We start from the raw sequence: 20617 nt of genomic DNA, 5'->3' as shown, positions 1-20617 counted from the left end.
AAAAAAAATCATTTTTTTTATTAACTAAATCAGAAAATTAATAATAAATTGACTAATTTACAATATAAAAAGATTTCTAATATCAAAAAATAATCGAGGTTGGTACTACAATTAAATTTGTAACGATCTTCCGAGATTTCTGATTGTTGTATTTATCTTAATTTATGATAAATATAACATCAATATTATTCTCTCACTCCAAAAGTAATTAATAATATAAATTAATAAATTTTAAATTAGATTTTAATTTAAATTAATAAATTTTTTTAACGTTGGTAATAACTGACAATTTCAATTCAAAACCTTAACGGTTTTTTGAGTATGTCACATTGACTCATATTCCGTTTAAGTTTTTATGTTCTCAATAAGTTACCTTTAATTCAGCACGTTTTAAGTGATTTTAAATGGCTCAATTTCGCTACGTAAACGAAATAAACAGTCTTTTAAACGTCGATGGCCCCATAACAACCGGTCCTACACCGAGATGGCAAAGAAAAGGTGAAAATAATCTCTCCACCAGTAACATTAGTTTAAATTCATCGAAAGCGAAAAATTCATCGGCAAATACTAGTTCAAATGTAAAAACTCCATCGAAAAGAGGAGGTAGTGATGTTATACGTACAAAAAAGACCCCGTCGAAAACGCCATCGAAAAGTAAAAGTCCTGGAAGAGCTACAACACCTAAACCTACTCCGAATAAAGGTAGTAGAACTCCCGGTGGAGATAGATTTATTCCCGTTAGAAGTGCAGCTCAATTTGAATTGGGCCATTATTTATTGAATCAAACTGAAGATGCTGCTGAGTGTCCTGCGCAGATGGCAATGCAGAAAGTTCTTGTTGAAAATTTGCATGGAACGGATATGAGTAAACCTAAAATTTTGTCTTATCAAAAGAAAGCTTCTTCTGCTCCGGAAGGATTTCAAAATCCCATGAGGGTTTTGTATACGCAAGCGAAAACACCTGCATCAGTTAAAAATACAAATAGATATATTCCTCAGGCACCTGATAGAATCTTAGATGCTCCCGATATTGTTGACGATTTTTATTTAAATTTAATTGATTGGAGTGGTAATAACATTTTAGCTGCTGCTTTAGGCACAAGGGTTTATCTTTGGAATGCAGGTAAATATTAATTAATTTATAATTTTAAATATACACAAAGTTCTTGCACATTTTGCTGTCAAGTTCAAATCTCTACTATTTACCAAAAACATAAAAAGTATATGAATATGTTTTGAATTTAGGTACAGGTAAAATAGACGAATTAGTTGAACTCCCAGACACAGTTTGTTCTTTATCTTGGATACAAGAAGGTGATTATCTCGCAATAGGCACAACTCAAGGTACTACAGACATTTGGGATTGCGCCACATCAAAAAGACTTCGTGCAATGGATGGGCACTCTGCGAGAGTTGGGTCATTAGCTTGGAACTCGTACGTTGTTTCTAGCGGCTCTAGAAGTGGACAAATAATTCATCACGACGTCCGACAGCGTGAGCATCAAATCAGCGTTTTAAGTGGTCATACCCACGAAGTGTGCGGATTAAAATGGTCAACTGATGGCAAATATTTGGCTAGCGGTGGAAATGATAACGTTTTAAATGTTTGGCAAACGGTTAATGGGGGTCATCACACCAATAACACTCCGTTATTTAGTTTTACGCAACATCAAGCTGCGGTTAAAGCTTTGGCTTGGTGTCCTTGGCAGCCTCATATCTTAGCGAGTGGGGGTGGAACTGCTGATAGACATATTCGTTTTTGGAATTGCAACATTGGTTCTTGTATTAATTCTGTTGACACAAAATCTCAAGTATGTTCATTGTTGTGGTCTACGAATTATAAAGAGTTAGTTTCTGGGCATGGATTTGCTAATAATCAATTGATTATTTGGAAATATGCGGGTATGACGAAAGTTGCTGAACTGACTGGGCATACTGCGAGAGTGTTACATTTGGCGATATCTCCCGATGGCAGCACAGTACTTTCAGCTGGAGCCGATGAAACCTTGAGATTATGGAATTGTTTTGCTAAGAATCCCGTTAAAGCTAAGGAACAGAAAAATAAGGAGAAGCCAAGTATACTTAAAAGTTGTATTCGTTAAATGCTTTTTATTTTTATAAGTAATGTGACGATGTGTTTCATTTAATAGTATTGATAAACTTGTATTGTGTTCTTGTATTTTTAATGAAATAAAGTATTTTTTGATATTAGTTTTTCTTCTTTGTTCCATTAGGAGTACTCCCTGTTAATCTTGAATCTTTTCATTTTGTAGATGAAGATAATCAAATATGGACCCATCTCTTGTCTCATGTTTCTTCGATGTTTGCTGGGCTATTAATAAATGAAAAATACTCATCAAATTCAATTAGATTAGAAAAATATAACATAGAAAAAAATATTGCATCGAGTTCAGTCACCAGGCGGTGATAATGAACAGTTTTTGGAAGAGGTCCTATGTTTATATTGGGAGACTATAACATATGTGTTAATGAAAACTCCAAAATCAAAGACAATTTTTTATCTATTATATCAGAACATGGACTTAAATCAGTTTTTAGGCAACCAACGCGTGTAAATGGAAGCTGTGTAGATAACATGTTTATAAATACATTTGCGGAACTTGTTATAAAAAATACAGTAAACTGGCATCTAGGTGACCATCTGGCACAATTGACAACAATTATTCCTGAATATGAAACTGAAAAGAACAAACATACAAAAATAAGACTAATAAATAAAGGTACAATGGAACAATTCGTCAGCAAATTAAGAAATAGAGACTGGGCAATAATAAAAGATCAAAACACTGATGCGCAAACCAGTTATACAAAGTTTCACCGAATAATTACATCGAAATAAATTCAGATGGCCTAAGAAAAATGAAAAACACTTTAGATGCTATCTACACGATAGCTGAAGTAACGAAAGAAAACAAATACAAAGAATTGTATCAAATACAAAAAAGTAAGTTTAGAAGACTGATAGATAACTGATAGACTGATGACTGATAGATAAATAACTGCTGTCTGGAATACAGTAAAGCAACAAACTGGAAAAACAAGGCGCAAGAAAGAAAATAAATCTCTTCTGGACGCAAATGAAGTAAATAAATTTTTTGGAAAGTGGGAAAACTCAAACAATCAATATGGGAATAAAAGATCCTATTGGGCTTGAGCAAATTGAAGAAGAAGAAGATATGCAACTAGAAGAAATTGGAGAAAAAGTAGTGGAAAAGATAATTAAAAATTTTAATAAGACAAATACAATAAATACACCGTTATTGGAATGCAGCACGGACTACATACCGGGTAAATTCATATTTTCAAGGAAATACCTCGCCCATTGTGGTTCCACAGAAGTAGATGGAAAAAACACCGTTAAAATCTACACTGATGGTTCATGTAGACGGACTGGTGCAGGAGCGGGAGTCTTTTCTAATGATTTACGACTCCGTCTCCTCATAGCACTCGAGAAGGCATCACCATCAAGCAGGTGGAATTAGTCGCTATAAAACTTGCTGCTGACTTATTGTCAGCTCCAATTTCAGTGGTAAGACCTTTACTATCTTTACCGACAGTAAACAATCTGTTTTAGCTCTAAGCAGGAATAAATTTACCTCTGCGCTGAGGATTGTCACATGACGTTTGAGGATACGGCAACATTAAACGGTGTCACACTGCGGTGGATTAAGGGACATTCGACTCACTCGGGAAATAAGTACGCCGATAGGCTGGCAAAAAGGGCCGCTGGAAAATTTGCCGACAATTCTCCCTTCTACGATACCTCATATTGAGTTAATTAAAAACCTAACCCGCAAAAAGTTTTTTGACTGGTGGGATAGAGTTAAAGGGTGCCAGTTAGCTAAGCGGTTAAAGAGAAAAAAAATAGTACTAATAATGTCAAAAGTTTTCGAAACTATAATATAAAACAGAATCATGAAACATATAACAGAAAAGAAATTAATAACAAAGTATCAACACGGATACCAACAAAAAACATAAAGCTGCTTTTGATATGCAATGTTACACGCAAGTAGCCTTCTGGGATCTTAACAAGGCGTTTCATTCTGTAGACTATAATATTCTCTTGAAGAAAATAGAAACATTCGGTATAAAAGAAAACGGAAAAAAACTAATCGGTTATCTTCATGATAGACAGCAACAGATTTATTGGAATCAAACAACATCTAATTGGAGGAGGGTTGTAATGGGAGTACCACAGGGTTTTGTGCTGGTCCCCATTTTATTCCTATGACTTGCGTCAAAATATATAGGCGGACTCTATGTGTCTATATGCTCATGACACCTCTTTTACAAATACTTCAAAAGATTTTCAGGACCTGGATGAAAAGACTAAAAAAACATTAGATACAACCAATAATTGGTTCAAATTGAATTATTTATGCTTAAACAGGAAATAAGAAATATGTATTTTGCATACTTTCATGGTATGGCAGTATATGGAATACTCACATGTGTTTCATGGTGCATCAAGAGAGTCTGAAGAAATTTTGAAACTGCAAAAAAAGGCAATAAGGATTTTGAAGCAACTAAGATTCAGGGAAAGCTGTAGAGAACACTTTAAGAGTACATATAAACATTTTAACAATACCATCATGTTTTATTTTCGCTTGCCTCCAGCACTTGCCTCGCTTGCCTCCAGCCATAATAATTATGACACGCATTTTGAAGATAATTTATTACCATCTCTTGACAGAGTGCAGATATCGCAAAGTACGTTTATATACATTTCAATCAAGTTATATAATGCTTTACCATTGAGGTTAACGAAACTGGAGGGAAAAATATTTCAAGGGGAAGTGAAGAGAATGTTGATAGAAAATGAACTTTATTCATTTGAGGAATTCTATTGAAAAATGCAAAATTATAAATAAAAATTAAGTATTGTGAAATGTATATATATATTTTTTTTCTTCCCCGACGTATTAAATGTACTACGTTTTGTACATTTTAGAAATAAAGATTGTTATATTGCTACTCAAAAATGAAGAAATCACTTTAAAGCAAAATTTATTTCGATATTTTTATTGGATACTTTAATTTTACAAAGAAAAAATATATACACAAATTACATCTATCTTTGGCATATAAATAAGTTAAATAGATTTAACAATTGCACAAATAAGAAGAATGAAGAGGAAAAAATCGTAAATTTACTCTAAATATACAGACATTTACAACAATTAAAATCTAATAATGGTAATCTTTGGAGGAAAAAGTATATATGTATAATGGTAGGATTTTGTAGCTACATAATTACTTAGTACATCCTATACATGCAGTTGTACACTTAAACGAATACTGCTAATAAATACAATGAATGAAATTATTCGATTCGATGAAAGATACTTCCAAGCCGCCTCTTTCTTTCTTTGGTTGCAACAGTGTTGACTGTGTGTATCACATCCAAAAAACACAACAATATACTAAAAAAATTTGTATATTAAACATTAATGCAAGAATTTTTTACATTTGTACTCACGTTAACATCAAATTGTTTAATTTAGATGTAAAAATAATTTTCATAATCAGCGTATGATGGTCCAGAATTCTTTATGCTTAAGCTATTATTAGAAGATGGATGTTTATCATCACTTGGTTTTGTAATCTTTTTGGCACTCGATTCTTCCGGATATCTTAAAGGGAGGAGCGATGTGTGTGATTTAGATAGGTGTAAACTTTGGGGAGTTTTGATTTGTGTCATCGATGGTGCTGTTGTCCAAAACATCTACGAAAAAAACGAAATAAAAAAAAAAAAATAGGTTAATAATAATTACATCCTAATTTTCGCGAGTAACAATGCGTGAAATTAAACCTTTCTACTTTGAAATTATCATAAAAAATCGTACCTTTCGTCTTGATAAAGGTAAATAATCTGGATTTCTTCTGATTAAAAAGTGACATTGATTACTTGGTAACCAAGTTTGTTGGACCACCAAAGGTCGATCATCCGGATGTAGTTTTCTTTGTTGTTCTTTGCTGGTGCACACTTCGTACAAAGAAAATTGTTCGACTCGCTCTTTGCTATTTGAACAAGAAAGCAAAAGCGCTATTAATTCATCAGCTGTCGTTCGCGCGCTTATCAACAAGCTTTTGTACTGCGAGTGACTATTTAAAGCTGAATCGTAAACTTTCACTAAACCGCCTCGTCGAGTTTGAAGTGAAAATCTAGAAATAAAAAATCATATAGACAATCTAAATTAATTAAATAAAAAAAAACTTACTTAGAATCACCTTTTGGATGACAACTTTGAAGAACCGCAGGTTTCGCCTCATCATCTAAAGCTAATTGGGTCCTTACCCCAGCTTTTCTCACAGTTACTTCCATGCTTAAATAGAAAAGCTTTGGATCTCTATGTTTCATTTTGTATTTACTAAGTAACGTGGCCACAACTTCTTTACTTGTTGTTTGAAACGTGATGCTTAGGGTTTTGTATTCTATATCGGGTCGGAGACATTTTGCGTAGATTTTTATTGTAGTCTAAAAATAAAAGAAAATTAATTAAAAACAACAAATAAATAATAAGATGTGAATCGTACATGTATAAATAAAGTTTTTATTGTGAGTTTAGGAAATTTGCAACTTGCGATATTAAACATTTTTAAAGCGCACCTCTTTATACTACAACATTCATGTTACAACTAAGAAAAAGATCGAAACGGAAGAACAGTTGCGCGTTTTAAACGAATATTTTTTAGTCGGTAATCCCAGAATTAGCCCTGAAATCGTCTTCGGTGGCGCTTTGAGCGTCTTCCGGTGCGGGACTAATAAAGAATCAGAACACGTCCTAATGGCATTTGTCAGGATCACTCCTTCGCTTATAAATCGTTAAAAACTTTGTTTTGTTATTTCAATATTCGTGTTTCAATTTTTAATAACAATTAACCCCCTAAGTAACTAATGGAATCTATAAATAGATTAGAATGAGTTTCGAAATTAATTTTTAAGTTTTAAGTAACTTTGGTGTAGCGGAAGTAAGTTATGAAAAGCTTTTAGGAGTTACAAGTTCGTGGTTAAGCTAATAATACTTCCATTATGTTACAAACTAAAACTTTTTTCAATATCTTGCGCATATATTGGGAGTAATTGAACATCATATATCTATCATATTGGCATAGAGCTATAATTAGAATAGTTGTTTCTATAATGACCCCCATAACATATTCTTCATCATAATAATTATGTTAACTAAAAGTTAAAAAAATACACAATCTGTTTTACATTTAAAATGTTTTAGGGAGAAAAAAACTTTAAAAGATTAATTTCTTTGGTGGAAACATCATGATGAGGAATGACGGGGCTCGTGTCGTAGTCAAAATAGGCTTTCACCTTCCACTCTGTATTGAGTTAGGGTTTGTTAAAACACCTGGAATCTATATTTGAGCACGCAAGCTGCGAAAAATCTATTTTTGTTCATAAACTAAGCCGTCCGTTATGAACTACATACATCTGCAGTAGTAATAGTGGTAGTCAGTCTGGCTGGAACCTAAAGGTTTTTTCTCGATAATGGCCCGCTTCTATAATGTCTTAAGAGATATCGTCGTCGCGCAAACAACCTTGTTTAATGAGCCAGAAATTATTAATGAAACGTACTTTAATTAACTTAATGGTTGTTTACGAAATCAGAATTTTAATGAAAAGAAAAGTTTAAAAAATTTATTTCGAATTTATTGCAGATGTAACCCATCCAAATTTAATCTATTTTTCACCTCGCGCTATTTCACGCCTAGTTAAAATACATTAAGACTCCCCCCGAGTATATTTACCAAGTTTCCCCTTAAAAACAAAGAGTTAGCACGGCATATGTTTGATGTAGGGGCTTCTGTTCGTCCTGCTGTCGTAAGGAAATACTCGGACTGCCGACGTCAAGCTCGAAAAACAAAAGGGGCTGCTGCAGGATAAAGACTAAAGACCAATCTCGAAATTCGACCCGGCATTAATAGCCCCGAACGTTTAGCATATGGTGTGTGCAAAGGGGTTTTTACTTGCCAGTGATTTTTTTTTACGCACGCACTTGGGAGTGGAGTTCCGGAAAGGTTCAATTTTAAAGAGTCTAGCACGTGTTAGGTACACCTGCGCGCACACTTTTGCGGTTTTACACTTCATTTTAAGACCGTTTAGTCAATTTGTTTCTCCTTCGGTTGATGGATCTTATTTTCCATAATCATCGTTGTTATTATTTTTTAAATCCAACTCTTTATTGCTTCCACAATCAACATCAACGACTTTATAATTACGTAGTGGAATGATGAGTACTCAACGTAACCATATAGAATTTATAGCATGCTATTTTAAGTTATAACAAAGTCCAATTACTCCTTTATTGGAACATAAAAATTCCAATCCTATATAAACAAACTGGCTATCAATCCGAAGGAAATGATAAGAGTTGGCGCCAAGAACCGCCGGAGAAGTTTACACGATAAACCACGTGGATAAAAACATGATAAACAATTATCATAATTTGACTTCAAATTTACATATACTTGTTTATAACTTGGCGCTTCGGGAATAGATCGTTGAGGGAATTGAAGACAAGGTACACGTGTGTACATTCTCCTTTGGTGTGGTGACTAGGAATGTTACCTCTCGTAATAATTGCTCATGATTTACGGTATACGCCTTACATCCGACGACTTTTAATTTACAGAAATCGAACGGATGCTTATTAAACTTCTAAGAAGTAGTTCGTTTCTTACGTATTAAAAGCCCCCCATCCTCCATTAACCACTTATTGCCATTAGAAAAACCGTTTTCATATTAAACTAACTCTGCATACAGTTAGTTTTATTAAACGACTTTTGATTATAATTGGATTGAAAAATAATTACTTAATATAGTACTTGTTATAGTCTTTCAGCGAAGTATTCAACAAACATGACGAAAGATACTTCAAGTTTCGGTAAATGTAAGACCTAGAACTAGAATCATTCGGGTTTAGCCATCTTGAGAGATGTGCTACTAAATCCGAATGTTTCTAGTTCTCGCTCTAGTGTTAGTTCTACTTCAATTACATAATTAGTTATTTGTAAGATAATGTATAAAAACTTCGTTATTTTTTTTTGCTACAACAAAGATAAAACGAAGATACAAGAACAAACTAAGAGTTCCTCTCGAAACAATGATCTTTACGGGTTGACGCTTAACGCATCCTTGAGTATCATTGGAATTCGCTCTGCGAAGCGAGAAGTCTCTTAGAATAACAATGCACTCTCCGGGTACCATCAAGTTGAAGGTTCTTGCCCTTCCGCCATCCCTATCACGTACGAGGTCACCTTATCTATTTAATTTCTTTAGATTTAACACTGCAGATTTAACATTCACTTCATTGAATGTAAATTAATTTTTTGTTAATTAAATTCGTTGTAAGAAGATTGTTTGATTAAAACATTTGGTTTTTTGACCTTTCGTAATTTGAAACATGTGGTTAACACTCCGAGAATGAAGTGAACAGATTTGTTCAATACAAATGAAACGTTTATAACTTGTTTTTTATTTTCTTTGTAAAGTTATTAAAATATTGGAATAAGTAAAGAATTTCTACAACATGGGAACTAAATGTAATAAATAAGTTTCGCAAGAGAAAAACTGGTGCAACATGTACGATATCGCTCATAATATCAAAGTGTGGCGTACAAGCTAAATACACCTGCAGAAGGTAATTGTTGGCTTGCAAATATGCCCATTGTTGTTTAGCCGCCAAGACAACTAGTTACACGGTTCTATTCTCATAATTTCTTATTAAATATTGCTTAACTCTCGCGTACGCACTGCACCCTTCTTGTAAACTGAGAGGACAATATATCCTTGTCAAGGATAAGAGCTTATGTGTCGAGCGATCGCTTGGAAGTGTTCTTTCTACTCGAAATGAATCTTAAGTAGGCAAAGCTGTAAAAAATGCAGATGCGTCCGTAATAAAGATATCGCCATAAAATTTAAATCCATATGTATAGGACTTATCCCTGAAATGAATCTTAAACGTTTAATTCTTCGATTGAACCAAACCGATCATTTCACATACACAATTTTTAATGGTTGTATTTGTATCTTTATAGGAATCGTACGTGCGGAACCATTTTCATTTTCATTTCGTATATACAATGGCAAATAACTTCCAAGTTGATATTTAATTCGGAACGTGACTCTAACTCATATATTTGCACATAATAGACAAAGATATCTTGTAATAAAAAGGAAATAAAAATAACAAAACTTAAATTCATAAAGATACCTTTTTATTGACATTAAGATATAAATATACCAGACCATATTTATTTTAAATTTATATATGGAAAGGAATAGATCACATTATTATCAGTTTAGGCACGGAACGTCTCTTATCGCTGTTAAAATGTCACGTCTTCGTTTTGTTATCAATAAAAGAATTTGGGAGGCACGCCAAAGAAGATAAGAAGAAAAGCACGTTTTTAATAGATTTCAATCAAACGATTCTAAATGTATCGGATATAAACAGTAAACATTCAGTATTTAGGGCAAATCGTTTAGGTTTTGTCGGTCCGAGTAAATTGTGCAATTCAATTCGTTGCCCTCTTTAACATTTTCCGCTAGATCGAAACAATTACCTTAATCGAATTCGTATCGAGCCGTGCGATCTAAATGGTTTCCAGGATGAAGGAAGCGCTAGGAAATGGTTATTGACAGAATTCTAATTTAAAGAGGATTTTAACTAAAGGAGATTTGAGGGATTAACAAAGTAACTTAATTAGGTGTATTGAATATAAGGTCGAACGAAACTTCTGTTGGCCATATGGACATTTTGTTCTTTTAGGGACAAGAATCGTGTTATTTTGGATGTTCTAGTGAATAGCTTTATGGGCGGGCCCACAAAACCCACAAATTTTACACTTCAGCTTACTTTCACATAATTTTAAAGTTTTCATAGAAAAACAATCTTCTCAACATGTCTAAAAAAGATTTCAATCAGCTTATTTTGTTAATGGTTCTTTCTACTTTTCAACATTTTTCTATTGCTTCTCAATAGAAAAATCAACAATCTTCAAATATTAAAGATTGATTTTTAATATTAAAATTTAATTAAATTTAACTAGTAATTAATTTGTTCATTTATAATGTTAATATCTTTTGGGGTTATACTGAAATATTAAGAAATCTTCACGATTTCTTTCCTCAATATTTTCGTGATTTAACATATCACGTATTACATATCATTTTAAAGAGTAATGTTTCAGCTTTATTTTGCTGTATAAATTGTTTTATAATTTTCATTAATAACCCAGCTACGATTTTTTTTAAACTTGGTTGTTTGTTGATTATTGATTATATTGAAACATCAAGAAAACTTCACGATTTTTTTCCTCAATATTTTTATTACCTAACCTATCACGTATTATGTATCATTTTAAAGAGCAAAGTTTCAGCTTTATTTTCATATATAAATTGTAATCAAAGTTTCATAAATAATCCAGCTACGATTTTTTTAAACCTTGGTTATTTGTTAATTTTTGGTTATATTGAAACATCAAGAAAACTTCACGATTTTTTTCCTCAATATTTTTATTACCTAACCTATCACGTATTATACATCATTTTAAAGAGCAAAGTTTCAGCTTTATTTTGATGTATAAATTATTTTCAAATTTTCAAAAACAACCCTGCTACGACTTTTTTAAAATTTGTTTGAATGATGGTTTTATTTTATATAAAGATAACTTCCCGATTTTTTCCCTCAACATTTTTATGACTGAACCCAACATGTTTTATATATCATCTTAAAAAGCACTGTTTAAACTTCATTTCAATTTTGTTCAAATAAATTTCGGTTAATAATATAATTTTAAACCACAAACTTTTATCTTAAAAACTTGAACAAGTTCCTTTATAACTTGCCACTGTTTGAGATAACTGTAAGATGTACAGGAAGCTGAACGCGGTGATTTGATAAAATTCCTCTCGCGAACACAGGAAGTCTGCATATCTGACCGTGAAGATTTCGAGAGAGGCCACATAGATACGGCTATTACAAGCACAAAATTGTTCAATTTCATTCCTGTCACTAGAAATCGAATACAAATTTATTGCCCTTGATTTGAAATTCAATTCACGCTAAATTTATGCAGTACCAGTAATCGTTATTTTGGCAGGGTGCATATTGGCAATTTAAATATGAGATATCTTAATACAGGATGTTGAGCGCGTGACGAATTTTTACACCTCCATAAATAGCGAACAAATTTAACTAAAATTGGTGTTGTTTTGTAACTACACGTGTATAATACACAAAAATGTATGCATAATGTTGTAATAACAGCTTATTAACTGTATAGGTACTGAATTAATTATTTTTTAATACAGGATATAAAAGAAATTTAAGATTATAATTTCTTGTATGCTTTCAATTAACTGTTTATGAACTATTTAAATCATGATTTGTCCTAGATAAGTCTTTGGTGTTGTCAGCATCATACATCATTCGAAAAAAAATAAGTTGCACTACTTTCTTAATCACTTAATAGAAGGTTTAAGTGAAATCGAATAACAATTAAACGCTTCCATGGGCAATTCATTTGTATCCTGCATACAATACACACAGGATAAACGTTAATTAGATTAATTGGAGCTCTGATATCGCTTCCCTTGTTCCAGATACGAAGCTTAATTGTATGGAAAGTCGGAATTTTAACTTTACCAAATAATCAGGGTACTAATTATAGGCGTAAGATTAATATGAAACGGAACGAGATTTACACAGGAAGTTGGTTATTTAGAAATCGATTAATTTTTGTCTTCAGTTCGGAGCACGTGCCCAAGTTGAGTTTGTAAGAAGTGATCGTTTATTGATTTCGGTCTTTGTCCGCGTTCGTTTCCGAGAAGAAACACGGGAAATGCAAACGAATTGTTCGTTTTAGAGCAATAAACCAATATAACTGTTAAATATAGCAGACGTTTAATCAGCGTTTAAGAATGCTAGGCGATATATAAGTCCAAAACATCCGCAGCTAATTCTAGAAAATTGTTTGCGAATTTTAGCACGTTGCAAGTACAAGTATTTTCGGGTGTTATAAATAGCTAAACGTTTTCTTATTTTTTTCTTGGAAATTTGGGATACTTAATTAAAATTTGATATACATACTTTGCAATAACAGTAAACAAGCTTTCACAAACACCCTTCTATTAACAGGAGCCAGAACACCGGACATAAACACAAACATGTTCTGCGTTCGTTAAATTATAAATATGATCTATATTTACGGCGTATAATGACTTTTCATGGGCAAATTACACCTGAGAAAATGTATACTTGAACTCATCTAACACGCAAGAATATATTGCTAACCCAATTTTATTTATGGTCTTTGAAGAATTTAGGTCAGGTTCTTACTAACTAAGAATGATTTTCAACCAAATTCTATTTAAGAACGTGCGATTTGCATTGAAGGGTTTTTTTTAAACACACGTATTCTTCAACCCTTTACAGGTCTACACAACATCCTGTTTTCATTTAAAGGTCCCGAAACACAGCTGTCGGAGATTACGCACGAGAACACGTGTTACCGCGGTTCTTATACACAAACGGCTCATTTTTATGTCGCATCGTGCCACGAATACAATCATCTTGCTCCGTTTCACGATTACTAATTAAATTATTTAAGAAAATATTTTCTCACGAATTCTTTAACCTAACAAAACATTTAATTTTCTTGGTTAACAGTCAAACTCAGATTAAACTCAGATATCGGATTCTCAAAGAATGACAGAATGGTATTCAAAAAAACATCTCTTCGCGGCGATTGAACGGTAAACCAGCAGCAATTTTCGAAGGAAACACTGCGCATTCCTTCGGACCCCTACTACTTTGCTCCTATAATCGTAATGTCTCTTTCACACCGCTTTCAGCGACCTCGATGTTGCGTAACTCTTCTTTCTCCGGCGGAAATTGAAACTGCCTCGAGAATTAATTCTTAACTCACAAACAACTTATCGAAAAATATTTTCTTAAATATTATTATGGTATTATTATTATTGATACTCCCGAAAATAGATCAAACATGATTCTTGTAATAAATTTAACGACACGCCCATAACACATTTTGCTCGCGTTTTTTCCACCGACATAATATCCTGTAATAAATTGGATAACATGAAGGCGTTTCAGAAAACTGAAAGCCGCCGTGAAATATAGCGCCCACGAGGTCGGAACTAAAACCAAATGGGCGCATAAGTTTTAGAAGGTTATCTTCAGATTGCCACACAGTTGGCGTTTTGGACTATTTCCAACATAACAAGCTCGATGAGAAATTGGCGATGCAATTAACTCATTTAACACTTTGTGTATAACAACTGTATTTTAAATAAGCTTACTCAATTAGGAAAGTATTTAAAGTTGGAGCACGTACTTTGAACAAACCACAACATACATTTTAATCTCGCTTCCGGAATAATATTAATAAAACGAAATGTAATAAAAAAATATTTTTATGTGATATAATGTTAGGAATTACTAATAACCTTTCTGTAAAGTTGTTATTTTTTATATTTTGTTAGCTTTGTTTACGTTTCAATTCAATTTATTCATTGTTGCTGCAACTTTACGTAATAACTTTATTAATCATATATAAACAAAGTAATTATTCACGTGTTGTTTAAATGAATTAATTAAGAATGATAATCCGTATTAAAGTAAAATGAATGGGTTATATTCTCAGGACTTTCATACAAACAATAGATGATTAATATCATTTCAATGGATAATATAATCTACTGAAATTATAAACAATTTCAACCGGTCATAAATTGAATAATAAAATAATTATTATGTTGAAATTTGTAGAAATAAAGTAAGCTCGGCTAAACCCGAAACTTTCTAGTTCTAGGTCTAGTGTTAGTTCTAGTTTTAATTGTCATTCAGCGCTACATTGTTGTATAATTTTATTAACATTAGAACCAACACTGAACTTAGAACTAGAAACGTTTCTAGTTCTAGGTCTAGTGTTAGTTTTGGTGATGGAAGTAAAACTAGAACTAACACTAAACTTAGAACTAGATCATTCGACTAATCCCAAATGTTTCTAGTTCTAGGTTTAGTGTTAGTTTTAATGATAGTGAAAAAGTTAATTCTAGTTTAATGAAAGATATAAAGATTTAAAAAAATGGATACATTTTGAGTTGTGTAGAGCAATAAAAATGCGTAATGTTTGGTGTGCGACAATTAAGGCGCAACCTTCATTTCCTGGTACGTTAGATAAAATCTGTTGACGACCTAGAAAGGTGTTTTTATATTTAAATGCGTCATAGTAAAAGAATGGCAAAAAAGAGTTCACGAATTATTACTGTTGGTTAATATAATTGTCTTATTATAGTTGAGATTTTTTAGTTTAACGATGTAACTGTAATAATTGTAGTAACCATTGTTGCGTATCAAATTGTCTCATCATGTAATTTTTTTCGACCTTCATTAAGATTTGCTATGAAATAAGTTATCATAATCAACTTATTATTATCAAATAAAAAAGTTTCAGTATGAATTTCAATATGTAACTAAAATATCTAGATTTTGCGTGGTATAATAAATGTACTCCTTCAGTAGCAAGCTGCATGTTAATGGAAATGAGGAACTAACTTTAACCGACGCGTGCTTCAGTCGAGTTTTACTTCTGACCTTAGGAGGGGCTTCGAACGGTGACAATTCAACCGACAAAACAATGGGCACGAGTTCGCTGAATTGAACGGGTGTTGGTTTAAAACGATAAATGTTTCGTTTAAAATAAAACTTCACGCTGAGCTGTCAGCGATTATATTTTCTTTGCCACCGATTAAACCTTTACGTAACATTACTCACGCAGTTGATATTATTAACCAAACTCAATTCTTTCAGTTTATAACTCAACAGGATCTCTGACCTTCACATTAAACAGATTTCGAGGTTTTATATTAACGAAAACTGACAGCAGATGTTCGGGGCCATATGGTTAAGGGAATTACTCCACAAAGAGAGGATAATAATTGCTTGTATCGTGATAATTCTTATGTTCTTTCTTTCCCGACAAAGCACTTTTTAAATTGGTAATTATATTAAATTGAAATTAAGACGAAATTGCTTGAGGGCGTTACCTCAAAAAATAATAATAAAGAAAACTAAAAGATAAATATAGAAATGTCAACTTAAAACTTATAGGTTCGGGTTATATTTGCTGGTAATCATCGTTTGAGTGTATTTTTGTGTCCAAGCGCATTTAAGGTTTTACGCGTCTTTTTTGTAACACGGGTGGCAACTAAAAATATCGTGATAATTCATTAATGCGATAAAAAAATACTCTTACTATTTATGACATCTCCAAATACTCCACCTGGAATTGAGTTTGAACGAAAAGAATTTGGTTCACTCTTGGAGGGAAGCTTTTTCAATTTACCAAATCCAATTAACTGGAAGGTCAGTTTGTAACGATCCCAACTCAGAACAAAATTAAAGGGACGACATGGGAGTCACAGCTCATTGCATTGACGGAGCGTTTCCTTCTTAAATTGAGCGTTATAGGCGCCTTATACTCTCTTCTTTTGCACAAGTTTCCCGGAATTATTTAATCTCCTCGTACAATGCGTCTATTGCAACGTAATCCCAATATGACGGTGGTTATCTAAAGGTCAACTACACTAAACGATTTAGATAATTGCGATGATTTAAATTTAAGTTTGAAGTATTTTTTGGAGAATAAGATACGTGACATCCTATTGACAGGTATATTTCTATTCTGTTCAGAAAGACACTGAGGAATCTTGGGGGGGAAAGTATACGAGACAAAGATGGTCAAAGTCGGCTTTCGTTCCACTAAAACTTCCAGTCGCGTTCCCATCGTTTGTTCTCATGGTATCGGATAGCATCTGGCGTACATAGCCCTTTTCCTTCCTTTTTTCTCTTCACGAGGCGTGAGCTTACGCGTTTTGCAAGTGAAACACACCATGCACGTCATCACTTCAATATGGGTTACAATTTTTTTATTGCTTTTCAAATTACTAGGTACAAAACATGGCTTAGTAAGAAACGAGCGGATCTCATGTCGTAAAAACTCGTCAACTTTTTGAACTAATGTGGGAATGTCCAATTATACAATTCCAACTCGGGTTTTCATAATTTCATAGCCGCTTAAACGCTCTGTAATTCACTAACCTAGTTACGAACGGAAACAATGACGTTTTGGTCTTATTAGGAACAATGCGTTTCGTGGGATTAAACATTGCCGTTTGTGACAATGCTAAACACCAAGTTTGTATCGTTATAAATCGTGAAAACTTTTTAAATTCAACGAATGCAAAATATTCAGAACCCAAATACCTGAAGATGCTATTTTTGGGAACAACACGGGTTCTGCGAGAAGATCCTCTCTGAGTCAGTAAGGTCTTTGAGGTCATTTTAAACGTTATCAACCCACACGGTTCATGCAAATCGATGGCAACCGATTGCAAGTTGTTACCAGCTGGCGAAGAGGTTCGTGAGTTGTACATCAAAACGTTGGGCGAGACTTGAAGACATGCAATTATCGTCAAGTTGCGACGCCGCTATATAATCTCTCGCGATAAGCAGAACTCGTTTAAGAGGTGTTTTATTGTTTTACATCAGACTAAGACGGTAGCAACAAATTGATTCTACGTCGTGCTTCATTGAGTTTAAATCAGATAAGGCGAGCTTGACGGCTTTATAATATAAAACATTTATTTATCAAATTGATTTAATTAGAATTGTAGTTTTTAAAAAAATTTACTTTCTTTCTCATTAACATATTCCGTCAGTCTCGGTTGGATGGCCGCAGGGTGAGCAACAGTAAGTCGAGAGGTCGTAGACGCAGTCGTCCTTACAAGGTAACTCATTTCCGTCAACTCGACCGAGGCCTTCCCACGGAGGATACCATTCTTCCTTACAACTCGCGTAACGGCATTTTTCAAACAGATGCCACCTTCTCCTCTTTCGTGCGGTAGCCGTTGTCATCATAAACTATGATACTTGCGAACCATGACAAATCATTAAGTTAGATTAGCGCGGGAATGAAATTCTATATTATCCTTGACTATTAACATCTTAAGAAAGAGTTACGATGTTAAGACATAGATGAACCTTGAGTTTTAATGGTGATTTTATCTTGAAGGGCTTAGAATAATAAGAGTGAGAAGATCTTAGAATAGAGGATCAAAAGATTGCAACACTCAAGTTGAATTGGCCAGGGCACCAACATAGTAATAAATAGTTAATATTAATGAAACTATGTTTTAGAAAACTTTAATATTAACGTTGCAATTTTCAAACAACCCAAGAAAACATGATTTATTTTCTTGGGTTACAGAAAACATCTCGTTTCATGTCTTGTCATTTTCCAACAATTTTTTCATCCCATCGTTTGCTATAATTGTTGAAGATAAGTACATTTGAACGCGTATATGTACTTACAAAACCAGTTCTTCGCGTAAATTCCAGTTGCGAAGTAAAAGAAATGTCGACTGTTTTCTTGGCGACATTGACGAAGTCTTATAATTACGGTTTTAACCTTTTTCACTTGTAACGCGACTTACGTACATTCAAGATATAGAGATGGATATGAATAACTTCTCAAACTCGGAATAAATTAAAATAATAACACCAATGAGGAAGCTATTGCACAAAGCATTTCTATTGTTTAATCATAGTATAGACGTAATGATTCTCCCAGATAATAATCTAAAAATTCGCTCGTGGATTAATTAGTATTTGTTTAATCGGCTTAACACCTAAGTAAATTTATTGAAGCGTTTTGTTTTAACATAAAAGTTGCATATATTAAGTCAGTTTGCTGCATTTGCGTTTATCGTGAAATTTATATGATATGTCTGTAAATACGAAACGGGATTGAGGTAATATTTCACTTACGTGTAAGTTATTGGATTCGCTGAGAGACGAGATGCTTGAAGATCTGCTACCAAGCGGCTCCGGGCTCAAGCTACCATAAGATGTCGTCGAGCTTAGGGATACTGTGTCAGCTCTGCTCCTAAACGGAGACAACTGCACATGTTTCATCATCTGTAAAGAATTTATTAAATTAAAATAATGAGGTCATAATTGAAATTTAAGAATTAATGTAGACAAAGTAGGTTTAATAAAGTTTGTTTTCGCAGGGAACAATGTGGTTGTCGTGAAACGCATTGCAATCTCTCCGCGTTGTTCCCAGCGTTTTTCCATTCATTGCGATTGTTGAGGACATTTTTAATGAGCTCATTTTTTCTTCTTTTACCACCAAGTATAGGAACAATACCGCACTTAGGCAAGGTAATGTTGCCTTTTGCAACTACTAGTATCACTCATAATGAGTCATGAAGTCATGAAATCATGGGAAAGAGAGAATATCTCGGTGGAGAAAGTGTATCTATAATTATGTTATAGTTTCGGAAAACTAAAACTCTCTAGGGACACCCGTTCATCCTGTGTAAAGAATACAAAAAGGTAGAAATATATGACTTCCTCCTCTCGCGATACTAAAAGTAACTGTATAGTTGGACGAACGGCGGAGGTCGTCGCTGAGAGGAAAGACGTCGACATCCGAAGAATTTATCATCGATAATTAATACGATCTTTAGTATTCATTGGATAGACGATGGCAATCAAACTTTATTGGCTAAGTAGTACCAAGAAATCTTTATGAGATGAGTTCGTTTTCGTTGTGCGAAAACTTCCTAGAAACACTAACACCGTAAGAGACTTAATTATTTTTATGATTCACCGTGATTCGTATAGAAGTGACTTATTAAGATGCAATGTCGTTTTCATCATAATCAGGTATGATTAAGAATTTACGACCTTCCTGAGTTAGATTACGGTTGATTGTATTCACTAATTAATTATAATAATCCCATATACTTACTGTTACTTTTCGTTTTATTTTAATTACGTTGTTAACTTGGAAACAAAACTTAATTAAGTCACATTAATTGGTTAAACTAAATGTTTGATTGAGCACTTTTAATCAAAATAAATGTTATCAATGTATTACAAAAGATGTATTTCGTTTTTAATCGGTGACGAAAATTAATTTTGTGCGTAATAATTCTATAAAACAATCACTTCATTGTTATTTAATTTTGATTAAGACAATTACCTTGATGATCAACGAAAACCTTTAATCCTAATTAAAGTAATTATAATCCAGAAAACTTGTCACCACATAACATAAACACAATACCACCTTGTGAAGTTAATTCTCTTTCGTTCGTGTCGAAAGCGCACGCTGGTTAGTGTGACACTCAACGTGTTAACAGCACGAGATACCGAGCGAAACTATATGTATGCAGACGTCGGTTCGAGACTTCGAGATGTTTGAAAATTTACTACTAAGCCGTGCTGGAGTTTGCGCACTCCGACGCCGTCTGACCACCGATGAGAACCTCTCTTCAGACTACTGTTTTTGTTGTATAGAATGAAATGTTTATTTTGCGGTGGCGCTAAAATGTGTTTTTAAATGCCCGAAGCTTCCGATGAATCCCGAGGATTGATGATGATGAATGCCAACGCCACACCGAACTCCTTTTTGATTCTTTCGGTCGATTGGTTTGAGTTATTCCTTCGGGCATCAATCACGCATACGCTTTGAGGTTATTGGCG

At 33.4% G+C, this 20617-nt stretch overlaps 2 protein-coding genes across 3 annotated transcripts; one reads left to right on the top strand and one right to left on the bottom strand.

Annotated features, from left to right (window-relative positions):
- Positions 1 to 314: 314 nt before the first annotated feature.
- LOC111427893 (cell division cycle protein 20 homolog) lies at positions 315 to 2210 on the top strand. Its single transcript, XM_023063250.2, has 2 exons — positions 315 to 1122; positions 1245 to 2210. The coding sequence occupies exons 1-2, from the start codon at positions 405 to 407 to the stop codon at positions 2099 to 2101; spliced, it is 1575 nt and encodes a 524-aa protein (XP_022919018.1). The 5' UTR covers positions 315 to 404; the 3' UTR covers positions 2102 to 2210.
- Positions 2211 to 5013: 2803 nt separating this feature from the next.
- LOC111427952 (RA domain-containing protein rau) lies at positions 5014 to 20317 on the bottom strand. Of its 2 annotated transcripts, none has more exons than XM_023063327.2 (6): positions 19881 to 20317; positions 18893 to 19042; positions 6245 to 6501; positions 5870 to 6188; positions 5503 to 5748; positions 5014 to 5446 (listed from the first exon to the last, which is right to left on the bottom strand). In XM_023063327.2, the coding sequence occupies exons 2-5, from the start codon at positions 19040 to 19042 to the stop codon at positions 5524 to 5526; spliced, it is 951 nt and encodes a 316-aa protein (XP_022919095.2). In that variant the 5' UTR covers positions 19881 to 20317; the 3' UTR covers positions 5014 to 5446; positions 5503 to 5523. The 2 variants fall into 2 exon arrangements, with proteins under 2 accessions (XP_022919095.2, XP_022919094.2); XM_023063326.2 differs by having other exon boundaries at positions 20115 to 20297.
- Between the last annotated feature and the right edge of the window lie 300 nt (positions 20318 to 20617).

The sequence above is a fragment of the Onthophagus taurus genome, chromosome 6 (genome assembly GCF_036711975.1).
Source record: "Onthophagus taurus isolate NC chromosome 6, IU_Otau_3.0, whole genome shotgun sequence".
Classification (NCBI taxonomy): Eukaryota; Metazoa; Arthropoda; class Insecta; order Coleoptera; family Scarabaeidae; genus Onthophagus; species Onthophagus taurus.
Note: the sequence above shows the minus strand (reverse complement) of the source record. Positions and strands in the feature narration are given on the sequence as shown.